A 14,124-nucleotide genomic window follows, 5' to 3' on the forward strand; every position below is an offset into this window, starting at 1 on the left:
GGCATGGTCCCTAGGTTCTGTGAGAGCTGGTGGCTAGGGTTATTCTTTATGGGAATAACAAAAAGCATGAGAGGTGCTGAAGCATCATAGAAACATATGGAACATCTAAGAAGGCTGATCCGTTAGTTGCCAAGGAGAAAGGAAGCCAAACAACTATGATTTCCTGAGCTTACTTTGTTCTGGCACAGGATATAACTTGTCTGGGGTTACACAGCCAGCCCTCCAACCCAGGAGTATGTATCTTCAAAGCTCATGTTTTTTCTGCTATACTATGCTAACTTATGTAAACATCCACTCTTTGGGAATATTAGGATAGTATGACAGACTTATTTCAGAATATCTTCAAAAACTACTTTGTCCACAGAAAAGAATTTGCAATGTGACTAAAATGCAGTCTCTTACTTATATCATCAATAGGAATATACCAACATAATCAGAGGCCAGAACTGTTAGCCTTTCAGAACTCTAAGTGTTACTTCAGTATCATCATCTTTCTATGTGTGGTAGGCAGCCTGGGTATCAATATCATATCTTTATTAATATTGTCTAACTTATTTGTTGCTGAGCTTTTTCCTCAGGGTACATGGTAAAGATAAAGAGGAGTTGATGATTCTCAGATTAGTGTGCATCCTGGAGTAAAGAGACACAGCTCACACTGACTCACTGTTGTTAAAGCATATCTTGATTATCTGTAGCAGGACAGGAACAGGAGAGCATAGATAATTGGAATCCATATATAATTCCCCAGAAGATTTGTTTAGGAAAATTTTTTAAATTAATTTAAAATGACTGAAAAATTATAAATTGCTTAATGTTATTCAAAGTATTTTTAGTTAAAAGTAGGAGAGTTTTCTAAAAGTCTCAGGTACTCTACTGTTTTCTGAAAATAAATTAGATTTCTACTTTTACTTTCTGTGAAGTCACATTTAAAAACCTGTAGTTATTTTTAAACATACATGCTCTGCTAATAATTGTGAGAATATGAAACAATTATTATCTATTAAATTATTTTTGTAGGTGAAAGGATAAAATGTATTTTATAAAATAATGGATTAAATGTATCTATTCTTTGGAATACATGTTTAGATTTTTAATTATAATTTTTATGATGTGTTGGAGCCAACATTTTTCTATAGAAATGTAACTCAAGATTTAATATTGGGCAACACTGGGAAAATGGGATTTAGTATGAAAATATTTGCTTTATGTAAACCTTTTATTGAATGCACCTAATGCATAAAGTGGAGTCAAGCTGTAAAAACAATTAGCTGGGAAAATGCCAAGTAAATTTTTTATATTGGAATGAATATCTCTTAACTACACATTATTGTTATAAGTTATATGCAGATGTACAACTAGATTCACTTAGATTTGGGTGAAAGAAACAAAATCATAGAAGTATGCAGTAAGTATAATTACTATTTGCATCTCTAAACAAAGCACATTAATCTTCCTGCAATACCACTGATGTAATGTCTCTGTGTTACTTTTGGGAGTATTTGAAGTGGGCAGGCATCCAAAGTTGATAGTTAATTCTGATCAGCAAAAGAGCTGCAGTAGATGTCTGGGTTGGACATTGTAACAAAGCAAACTTATAATCATCCATTTGAATCCTTCATTCTAGACATTACAAAATTAATTTATCTAAAAAGGGTAATCCCCCCTTAAAAATACAATTTGATGCATTTGTATTTTTTTTTATTTTTTTTATTTTTTTTTTATTTTTATTTTTTTTTATTTTTTATTTTTTGCAATCACACAAGAGGAGGTTTATTTTCTGGCTAGCCAGGGTCCAAGCCCCAGAGCACCAACGCAGTGGCCACTCTCACAGGCAAGGACCTATTTTTTTTTTTTTTGAGACAGAGTCTCATTCTGTTGCCTGGGCTCGAGTGTCGTGGCATCAGCCTACCTCACAGCAACCTCATACTCCTGGGCTCAAGCAATCCTTCTGCCTCAGCCTCCCGAGTAGCTAGGACTACAGGCATACACCACCATGCCTGACTAATTTTTTTTTCTATATATTTTTAGTTGTCCAATTAATATCTTTCTATTTTTTACTAGAGATGGGGTCTTGCTCTTGCTTAGGCTTAGGCTGGTTTCGAACTCCTGACCTTGAGTGATCCTCCTGCCTCGGCCTCCCAGAGTGCTAGGATTACAGGTGTGAGCCACCATACCCGGCCATTTTTTTAATGTTCTTATACTTATTTATACTTTTAACAAATTTCTCTAAAACATATACTTGTAGGCTTAAAATAATGGAGAAATAGAAGTATTTTAAGTATTTTCTAGAACTAGTTTCATGAATCATTTTGTTGTTTGAAAGGACTTGAGAGATTTTCTATACCAGTGATTTTCAAAAAATATTCTCAAAGAATCCTTAACTAGAGATGATCTGCTGCTGGAATTGAATACTAGCAGCATTCTTACAACTCAAAGAAATAATAAGCCATATTTTCCATAATTTTTGTAACACTTAGGAATCTGCTATTAGATTACTATCATGTAGTATTTAGTAAATACATATTAAAAATGTAAAATATTTTTAAAAAACATTTTATGAATGTTTTCAAAGTTCACAGTATGTGTATGTACATATATGTCTGTTTGACAGCTGTTCTTAAGTAAATACACAGATATGGTATGTCATGAAAAAATATAATTTCAACTGGTTTGCCACTTGAATAAGGTTGAGAAAGTTGATATAGACAAACTTGTTCACATTACTGATGAGTCTTACAGAATATAAGTCTTCTTGCCCAAAGTCTTTGTAGATCTAGTAGTTGGAACTTAAATCCAATAGATCTTACTCTAAGTCTAAAGATTTTCTTCTATGTCCAGTGTTAATTTACCTCAAGTTTATAAAAAGTGTTAATTTACCTCAAGTGTATAAAAAGTACTTGATAAATATTTTTCAATTATATTTCTTAAAATGTTAAGTAATTTTTACTGCAGTCAAGATAAAAGCTTTTAGCAAATTAAACAATTAACCTAGAGAGTGCATGGACCCTTACCTAAGGCAGAATATCTACAACAGCATATTCCAAGGTATGTTTGATAAAAACCCACTAGATAGTTCACTAAAAAGGGGTTTTCATTGCCAAACATATTTAAAAAAGGTGTAGTGTATTTCTTTCTTAAAGACATTACAGTACAGACAACAGAAAGCCCATGAGAAAGCAAATTCATTAACCTTATATCTATATTAGTAATGATTCCAGGAAAAGAAATAAACATCCGACACAATAGGGTAGAAAAGAAATAACAAAATAAGTCTAAGGAAGGAAAATGAATGTAGAAGTAGATTAATTAGAAAACTGAATAATGATAAAAAGACATGATAAAAACAATTTCAGAACATAGATGAACTGGGTGATTTTGTAGGAAAATATAAATTACCAAAACTGACCACAGAAGAAGAAAAAAAAAATTCTATTGCTTTAGAGGTAAAATAAGTAGCCAAACACCTCGCCTCCACCATATTCCCTCACATGAGATGATGGCCACAATCCTTAAGTGATGTTGTAGCACTGCCTTGCATTCTAACTTTATTTTCCTGGGCTATCCAGTCTCCTATTTTCAGAGATGACTTGCCTGTAATATGTAGTGGCAACTACTCTCCTCTTACCTCTCTTTGGACAAGCACAGCAAGATCCTTTTAAATCCTGTCAGATTGTATCACTTTCCTGCTTAAAAACTTCCAATGGCTTATCCCACATGGAATAAGTTCTGATTTGCTGCCTGGCTACTTCGCAGACCTAGTTTTCTACTACTCATGTCTTGACTCACGGCTCTCCAAGTACAAGGAATACTTGATATTTCCCCCAAATTCCCCAATATGTTACTTCCTCAGGACCTTTGCACTTGCTTTCCTATTTGCTTAGAACACTTTTTCCTTCAGGCATTTCCATGCCTAGAATTCTCACTTCATTCAAATGTGTATTCAAACATCACCTCTTAAAGGAGCCCATTGCTCAGTTCCTTTATCCTGCTTTATTTTTCTTCCTAGCCCATCTCACTTGTTGGTTTGTATACATATGTATATATGTGTGTGTAATTGGTAATTTCATGAGAGTAGTCTAACATCCCTAGGGACTAAAACAGTCTCCAGCATGAAATAGCCCTTAACAAATATTCTTTGAATTATTAATTTAATTCACATACTCCTTTGACAAATAGAGAGGGCAGGAAGAGGACCAAGTTAATAATATCCTAGAGTGTAAAAGGGAGGGGTGCTTTCTCCCACCATATTTGGTAAGCTGATTTCTGGGAGTCTGCCAAGAATGTAAGTGGGAATAGGTGTGATCACTTAGAAAGATTGTCTTGTCTGTCAGAAAGAGGAGATAGAACTCCAGAGAGTATCAAAATTTTTAAAAATTGTTTTTTGTTGAGATAAAATTCATTTAACACAAAATTATTTTAAAGTGTACAATTCAGTGGCATTTAGTACATTCACAATGTTTTTCAACCATCACCACTAATTCCAGAACATTTCTATCACTCCCAAAAGAAACCCCATTCCCATTAACAGTTACTCTCCATGTCCCCCCTCTGAGCTGCTGACAGCCACTACTACTCTTTCTTTATGGGTTTGCTATTCTGGATATTTCATCTAAATGGAATCAATACAGTATGTACCCTTTTGTTTCTAGATTCTTTAACTCAGCATAATACATTCATCCATATTGTAGTATGTGTTGTACTTTATTCCTCTGTATGGTACTTTGTATAATACTCCATTGTGTGGATATCCCGCATTTTGTTTATCCATTCATCATTTAAAGGACCTTGGGGTTATTTCCACTTTTTAGCTATTAAAAGTAGTGCTGCCATGAACATTTATGTTCAAGTTTTGTTTAAATATCTGTTTTTATTTCTTTTTTCTTTTTTTTTTTTTTAGACCTAAAGTGGCTGTGAGATCTGTTTTTATTTCTCTTGAGTTACGTATCTAGGGGTGGAGTTGCTGGATCAAATAGTAATTCTCTGTTTAACTTCTTGAGGAACTCTTGTTTTCCACAGCAACTGTATCATTTCACATTCCCAACAGAATGTTCAAGGGTTCCAGTTTTTCCATATCTTTGCCAACACTTACTGATTTTGTATTTTTAAATTTGTTTGTTTGTTTTTTACTATAGACATCCTAGTAGGTATGCAGTGGTAGCTCACTGTGGTTTTGATTTGCATTTCCCTAATGGGAACTTCAACATTTAAGCCTGGGCTCCAGAAAGATGGGTTAAGAGAGGAGAGAAAGAATGGGCAGAGAGGTAGTAGGACTTTGTGGTCAGGTTGGTCTTGTAGATGTACAGAGTCCTCAGCATTCCCTTTGGTAACTGATGTCCTGCAGCTGATCTTTGGCCTACAGAGATCTTCAGAATCTGCCAGATCTCATATGTCTAGGTAGACTTAAGTTGCCTTGATATTCTAAGTCCAGCATGACTTTTCCAAAGTTTATAGTTAGTACTTTTGTAGTTTATAGTGCTCATTTATCCAGTTCATTCAGAGGCAGTGCATAGTGTAGCAGTTAAGAGCATGGGCTCTGGAGTGAGACTGCTTGGGCTCAAATGCTGGCTCAAATCAGGTGGCGTTGGGAAAATTAATGTCTCTGTTCCTCCATTTCCTTATCTGTGAAATGAAGTTGGGGTTGTTGCAGGGATTTAATGAGATTAGTATCTAAGTGCTTGGAATAGTGCCTGGCACATAGTAAGTGCTTTGTATGTTTTTGCCATAATTATCATAATGGTGATGGTGATGATAATTTATCCAGATATCCATTTAGGGAAGGGACAAGAACAGCTTTATGTTGGATCCAAATGTGGGATTGAGGGTGGTAATTGTATGTTTACAATAATGGGGTTGAGAACATTTTCTGCTTTCCGAAGTCCTGATTGTGGTACTAGTGTCAGTCACCCAGTACAAGTTATTTATTCTCTTGGTTCATATTTTATAGTCCATAAGTCATTCCACTAATTTTTTAAAATTTAATGTTGAACACAGATTTACTTTTGGACAGGGACTAGACTTGCTTTAATTAAATATTTTCTTTCATTTTTGCTCTAATATAACCATATTATTTTTAAAAACTTAAAATTATGAAACAGAAGAACATCATTTGTAATTCTATCACTTCAAAACACCCTATCCCAGCTTTTAATACCTATCTTTACATTTTTCCCTAGGCATTTAAAACATAATTTCAGTAAGTCTACAAATAGAATAAAATATCCTTATATCTCTTTTAAAGTATATTTTTAGCTGACCTATGAATCTTTTCTAATCGGTTGTAATTTTTAAAATTCCTCAAGAATTAACACTCAGATCTCATAAAAGATATATTTTCAAAATTTATAGATGTGAATAGAGAAAGAACTGTCTCCTATCTAGACATTTTATATACATACAAGTTTGAAAACATGCCAAGGACTATTTTATAGCTTTATGATAAAAACCTGTTATTTTTCTATAGCAAAGAAAGAATGCTGAGCAGTGCCAAAAAGTGTACAAAGAGTCAAAATAATCAACATGTCATTTGAATTCTAAGGTTTGGCCTTTAGAGTTTCTTTAAACATAAATTCTGCAAATATTTTACAGATAAGTAAACTGAAATAGAAAGGTTAAGTGACATTTCTGTTTTTAGTCAATGTTAGGAATAAACATAGAAGTCCAGAGCCTTCCCTTATTAGATCAGAAGATAACATTTTCATATATTTTAGACATAAACCTGTAGAGGAGATATGAACATTTAAGCTGTGTTGAGATTTATGAATAATGCTATCAAATAAAATGAGGTAATTATTTTTCAATTTTTAAAAGTTCTAAGGTTATTTGGAATATGTCTTTCTCACCTTGTAAAAATGATACTTAGGAAAGTGGAGATATTAGAGAATAAAGCAGTCATGGAATGGTAGGGAGGACACATGGATTTTGGTTGTTTAAAAAGATAATACAAAATGAGTCCACAAAGAGGGCATCAGATGAAGTAACTTTGGGGAGGATGGCAAGGATAGAAAGTTGTTATTTACTAACAGTCAAATATAAATGAATGTAAAATCTTCCCTTTACTCAGAAGCAAAACAAAATGTGAGGAATGTCAAGTATTAATTCAAAGGAACCAAATATACAGTCTTTATTGTTGTATTGACTTATGGTGTCTTGAGGATAGGCCACATCTCAAGACTTTTTTGGGGATCTAAAGAAAAGGAAGGTTTTATTTTATTTTGTTTTATTTTTTTAGATACAGGGTCTCAGTCTGTCACCTAGGTTAGAGTGCAGTGAGCCATTGCAACTGCAAACTCCTGGGCTCAAGCAATTCCCTTGCCTTAGCTTCCCAAGTAGCTAGGACTATAGGCACATGCCACCATGCCCAGCTAATTTTTCTTGTTTTTTGTAGAGACAACATCTCACTATGTTGCCCAGGCTGATCTCAAACTCCTGGCCTCCCAAAGTGCTGGGATTACAGGTATAAGCCACCATGCCTGGTCTGTTTTTAAATTTTTTATTAGATTTCCAGCAGGTAGAGGGCAAGGAAGCATGGGGAAAAGGTTTGCAGGCAATCTTTTTTTTTTTTTTTTTTTTTTTTATGTGGACTCTAAGACTTCATTCAGGCAATCTTTATAAAATTTAAATTATTAGGCAGTGTGACATGTATTGCCCATCATTCTGACTTTCCACTCTGATATGCCACTCAGTTATGTCTATTCTTTAATTGACATCCTGTGGAAATGCAGTATTTCATCAGAGTTCTGTTTGTTTCAGTAGCCATTCAGCAAAACACCTCTGAAACGGATCAGGTTCCAAATGCATTAGGTTCTGTGGCCTGCCAAGAGGATAGCCCATTTCATAAGCAAAAATGAACACAAATAGCCAAAGGTAAAGCAGATTTTTAGGAAACTCCTTAAGAATTTCCTAAACTCTGAAGTTAGGCGGGCTTGAATTTGACTTCCAGCAATTCTCTTGGGAAGATTTGTTAACCCTCAGGGTGACCTTGGGGACATCTGTCTCACCAGGCTGCTGTGAGGATTAAATGAAAAGGAGATATGAGAGATATAAGAGATATAAGAGACTTAACCGTGGTACTATAAGATTGTGTGTGGTCCCTTGGTTGAATGGAGTTTGAAGCAATTGCCAAGTTGCACAGGCCACATTGTGGGATGTGGTGATATCCTAGCAGTGGCTCTCAGACCTTTAGTGTACAAAGAGTCACCAGTGCAACTTGAGATGTTTGTTCCATCTCCAGAGACTCTGATTCAGCAGATCAGGGTTGGAGCATAGGAATCTGCATTTTTAACAAGCATTAAAGGTGCTTCTGATGAAAGGAGGGTCACACGTTGGAGACTGTGGGTAAGAGAACACATTTGACCCTGAATCTTAAATGGCTTGGGTGGGTGATGAGTTTTCCTGGCTCATCTTTTGACTCAAGTCACTATGGAAATCTAAGCATTGACCACAAAATTCTGCTTGAGAAAAATCATTCAAGAATAGCTATGTTAAATTAGGTAAATATATACTAACTTCTAGAAATATGCACATCGCTTACTATAAGAACGTTACCAAAAGTGAGCTTAATGTTTAAATAAAAATAGTAGGAACTTCATTAAATAGAACATGTCAACCTTTAAAGTTAATAAACTTTGCCACTCTGGGAGGCTGAGGCGGGCAGATTGCTCAAGGTCAGGAGTTCAAAACCAGCCTGAGCAAGAGTGAGACGCCGTCTCTACTATAAATAGAAAGAAATTAATTGGCCAACTAATATATATAGAAAAAATTAGCTGGGCATGGTGGCGCATGCCTATAGTCCCAGCTATTCGGGAGGCTGAGGCAGGAGGATTGCTTGAGCCCAGGAGTTTGAGGTTGCTATGAGCTAGGCTGATGCTACAGCACTCATTCTAGTCTGGGCAACGAAGTGAGACTCTGTCTCAAAAAAATAAATAAATAAAGTTAATAAACTTTGGGTGTTTCTTTATGAAAGGAGAAATAAATATTTTGAGACCAGGACCTAACACAAAAAAAACCATTCTGTGTTATCTCTCCTATAATTAATTAAGACTGGATGCCATTAATGAGAATACTCTGGTTAATTTTAATTGCCATGATGATATGAAGAGATGTGATATGTAAGGTACTCAAACCATGTGGGGTATATTATTGAGAATCATTGTTAAGTAAGAGGATGAAGTGAAACTGTAATGAAACAAGTCAGGCATCCAATCTTGGTATTTCCTGTAGTTAGTGCTAGAATATTTTACTTTTTATGTTAATAATGCAACATACTTAATGTTTCCTCTGATACTTATATGATATAATTTATATATACATATATATCTGCATGCATGCATATACACATACACAGAGCCATATTTGATGACCAAAAAGGAAGAGGCCCCAAGGGCTCTTTAGTGGGCAATTAATAATTTTGGTCAGAAAATCAGCAGATTGTTTCAGTATGGTTATGTGTTATGACATCATATTCCAGTAAAGTTATAATGAACAGAAATTTTGTTTGTCTCTGTGGCAAACCAAAATGAGTTTTGTAATTGTCAGCAGGCCTTAGTGATTATAGTGGCGCCCAGTCTCTCTACCGTAGTTAAAGCTCTGTTAGCATTACAGTTGTGGACCTCTATTTTCAGAAGTTTATAATTAATTGTAAACATTTGCTCTATGGTGAAAGCTTGCCACATAAGATCTCAGTTCAAGAGTACATTTCTGATTTTAAGTTGTCTGTTTTAATGTTTTATAGTAGAACTAGTTAAAAATACACATAAAATGCTGTGGATGTGGAAAAACTTAATTCTGTGAGGTACAAAGTGAAGGTAATCTGCATTATTTATATTAGTCCATTGAAATTTCTGGATTAAAAAGATTTCAGATAAAATAGGTGATAGAAAATTGTACACTTCACTACACTAGTTGATCAAAGTGCAAAAAAGATTGTGGTTTTTAATGCTTTTAGTTTTTGCATGTTAAGAATAGTCTTTTACTATAAGTGATTCTTTAATTTTTTAATATTTGCTAATTAAAAAATGAGAGCATATGACTTATATAATAAAAATACTCTTAAAGCACTTTATCCTTAGGGATGATACAAAGGCATGGAAATAAAAACACCTGTCTTAAGACAAATTAATAGAAAACTGTAGACCAAGAAAATTGAAGTTAAGAGTTTAGAACAGCAACTTTTTCTTTTTTTCATACTCTAGATTTCTCCACTCCATTTGATACTGTTGATTATCCCTGTCCCTGACATTGCTTATAATTTCTCTTCTAACTCTGACCCTCTTTCATCTCCTTTACTGCCACCTATTGTTTCCCCTGCGCTTTGATCATAGGCATCAATCAGATCCCAGCCTTAGGCACTTTTTTGGTTCCTTTACACTTCCCCTTTCCAGGTGTTTATCCACTGGCATGGTTTCAATTACTGCCTGGAAAATCTGCATCTTCAGTACTGATCAACATTTCTAGTCCTTCACCTTAACCCTTGTCAAGGTTTAAAGTCTTAGGGCTACATGTGGCCTTCTGGATCCTTCAGTGTGGCCTTTTGAGTGAATTTTATAGAACAAATCCTGTTAATACATGGATTTGTTCTAATAAATGGATTTGTTCTATAAAGTTTGGATTCAGTCAAGGGCCCACACTTGGGGATCTGGAGGGTCACATGTGGCCTTGAGGCTGCAGCTTCCCTATCCCTTGATCTGCTCAGTGAATTCTTACATAAGGGCTCTGTCCAGTTTTTCTCAGATTGAACATAAAACAACACTACATGGATGTCCAATAATCATCTGAAACATAGTAGGGCCTCAGTTGGATTTCTTTTTGCTTATAAAAAAACATTTTCTAGCACTGGAGTGATTTTTTTTTTTTTTTTTTTTTTTTTTTGAGACAGAGTCTCGCTTTGTTGCACAGGCTAGAGTGAGTGCTGTGGCGTCAGCCTAGCTCACAGCAACCTCAAACTCCTGGGCTCAAGCGATCCTGCTGCCTCAGCCTCCCGAGTAGCTGGGACTACAGGCATGCGCCACCACGCCCGGCTAATTTTATATATATATATATTAGTTGGCCAATTAATTTCTTTCTATTTATAGTAGAGACGGGGTCTTGCTCTTGCTCAGGCTGGTTTCGAACTCCTGACCTCGAGCAATCCGCTCGCCTCGGCCTCCCAGAGTGCTAGGATTACAGGCTTGAGCCACCGAGCCCGGCCACTGGAGTGATTTTTAACTTCATTTTTCAGCATTATAATAGTAAATCCACCATTCCATCAAAGTCAATCCTATTCATTTTGCTAAATTGCTCAATTCATTGGTCATCATTTTACTTGTGAGTAGCATTAGATACAGTCAATCCCTTCTCCTTGATATATTTTTTCCCATTTGGCTATTAGGAAAGACATCATCCTTGCCTGGTTTTCTTCCTATCACCCCTCCCACAGAGTTCTTATTGTTTTATTGCTTTAAATACCATCTATATATTGATGATTCCCAAATTTTGTCTCCACCTTGGATCTCTTTCCTAAAGTCCAGACTCATAAATCCAGCTATCTACTTGATTTCTCCACTTAGTTATCCTAATAGGTCTAATAGTTGATCATCTCTAAAAGGGAGCTGCTCATAGCTACTACCCTCAGCAAACCCAGTTCTTTTGCAGTCTTCACTGTCTCAATATATGGGTACTACATCTTTCAGTTGCTTAGTTCCAAAACCCTGGGGTCATTCTTAACACACTCCTCCCTCAATATTCCATAGCCAGTCCTTGGGTAAACCCATCTCTACTTTCAAAATTCGTCTAGAATACAACAACTTCTCATGACCTTCACTGCTACACCCTAGTTCAGGCCACTGTCACCTTTTCCCTGGATTATCCCCGTAGCTTCCTATTAGATCTCCTTCCACCATCATTCCCCTACAGTCTGTCATCAACATAGTAGTCAGATGATCCTTCTAAGATATAAGTCAGATCATGTCACATGATCAAAACCTTCCAGTGTCTGGTCATTTCACTCAGAATAAGAGTCAGATACTTCCAGCGACTTCTAGGGTAAGCTCTATGGAGTCTGGCCACCTGTTACTTCTCATCTAGTAGCTTTCCTTCTTTCACCTCCTCAACTATAGCCAGGCAGGCCTCTGAGTTACTTGGACATGCATGGCACACTCCTGCCTCACGGCCTTTGCACTTGATGTTCTCTCTGCCTCAAATGCACTGTCCCAGATATCTGCATGGGTTGTTACATCACTTATTTCAAGTCTTCCCACAGTTGTTACCTTCTCAACGAAACTTACCTTGGCTACCCAATCTTAAATCCACATCCTTGACACTTTTGAACCCTTCCCTCTGTACTTTTTCTTACATCTGTTGTAGGATACTAGGTATTATACATATTTAATCTTATTTATTGTCTGTCTTCCCCACTATAATGTGTTTTTATTCATTGTCACATTCCCCTGTCACATAGAAGTCACTCTATAAGTAATTGTTGAATTAATGGATTTTATTGCATATCCTCTTAATTTTTTCTTCTTAATTTCTTTTAGGTTTGCTCTTCTCGCAGTCTCCTTCATTCCCTCTTATCTTGATTATTGAGCTTTCTAGTCATGCCTCATTACCTCAGTCTCATTAAACACAAACCTGTTAAAATTTTTTACCTTAAAATACATTTTAATATGATACTTCCTGTTTAAGAATTGGCTTAAACTCCTTATTACTTTGCATCATACTAAGTCTACACTCTGTCCCCATACTTCTAATCATAATTACTTCTGCTAGAAGCACAGTAATCTGCACATTGTCACCTAAATGGGCTTGCCTGTCTCTTGCCTCCGTAGTAGCTTCCATATTTTTACTGTATTTATGTTTAGTGTTGTATTCTATATGTGCTTTTAATGGAGATCAGTATACATTATTCACTATAGATATATTGACTCATATTTTATCTTTTTAATATATTCATGAGGTTAAAATTTTAGGATTAATAAGAGGGTATAGTACATTATATAGTTGGTATCATTTTAAACAAAAGAAGTGTTACTAATAATTGTAGAGTGATTTTATTGAACTGCCATTAATGTTTTCACTTTCTTATTTTAGGTATCATTGCCCAATGCCTAAGATCTTTTATGTTCAGCTGACTGTAGGAAATAATGAATTTTTTGGGGAAGGAAAGACTCGACAAGCTGCTAGACACAATGCTGCAATGAAAGCCCTTCAAGCACTGCAGAATGAACCTATTCCAGAAAAATCACATCAGGTGTGGTATTGCTGCAAGTGATAATCTTTTTCTTTTACTTTCTCTATGAGATTATTGTGAAGACAAATAAATGCATTTTATAAATAAAAGAAATAATCTGTTCTGATAAGGTAGAATACTAGAGTGGTAATCTGCTAAAATTTGCTTCTCAGACTACCTGTCTACTATACTACACTCCATGTGTTCCTGCCAAGATGATCTTACTTTTTAGAACTTTAGTTCACCTCTCAAGTTCATTTCTCAGGCAACTGAGGATTTTGGGATATGTACAAGGATGAGAAGTAATATTCATTTGCCTTGCAGTTAATGCTATTGCTTTAGCTATTGCAGCTAATGCTAAAGAAGCTCATAGTCTCATCAAGATAAGCAATAAAATGATGTGTTTATTGAGCATAGATTACATTATGTTAATCTAGAATCAAGGAGTTTAAAGTGGAGGAGATGTTTATCGATTTTTTAGTCCTACTTTATTTTACAAATGAGAATATTGAGGTTATTCTTGAGTAATCTCACTCATTTTCATGGCTTTAGCTACTTTCTCCATTGACTTCAAAATAGTACCTCTGGCTCAGGCATGTCCTACCAATAGTATAGTTGCTGTCTCATTGCACTTTTCAACTTAGTTATTTCAAACCCTATAGCCCAACCTCTACAATTCTCCTTTCCCCAAATCTATTGTTCTTCCTCCTTTGAGATTTATCTTAATGGCCACCTTAGGTATTTTTCTGCTTATCATCTTTCATTATAACTCTTACCTATTTATCTGTTTTCCCATTAGATCATAAGCTTTTTTTTTTTTTTTTTTTTTTGAGACAGAGTCTCACTTTGTTGCCCAGGCTAGAGTGAGTGCCGTGGCATCAGCCTGGCTCACAGCAACCTCAATCTCCAGGGCTCAGCGA

The 14,124-nt window shown here is 35.5% G+C and overlaps 1 protein-coding gene across 11 annotated transcripts in view; it reads left to right on the forward strand.

Moving 5' to 3' along the window:
* STAU2 (staufen double-stranded RNA binding protein 2) overlaps positions 1 to 14,124 on the forward strand; it is a 311,803-nt gene that overhangs the window by 106,303 nt on the left and 191,376 nt on the right. For all 11 annotated transcript variants that reach the window (XM_012735372.2, XM_076005212.1, XM_012735371.3 and 8 more), the window contains one exon: positions 13,066 to 13,225. In XM_012735372.2, the coding sequence (XP_012590826.1) occupies positions 13,066 to 13,225 (160 nt within the window). The remainder of the gene's footprint in view (positions 1 to 13,065; positions 13,226 to 14,124) is intronic.

Source organism: Microcebus murinus, chromosome 7, assembly GCF_040939455.1.
Source record: "Microcebus murinus isolate Inina chromosome 7, M.murinus_Inina_mat1.0, whole genome shotgun sequence".
NCBI lineage: Eukaryota > Metazoa > Chordata > Mammalia > Primates > Cheirogaleidae > Microcebus > Microcebus murinus.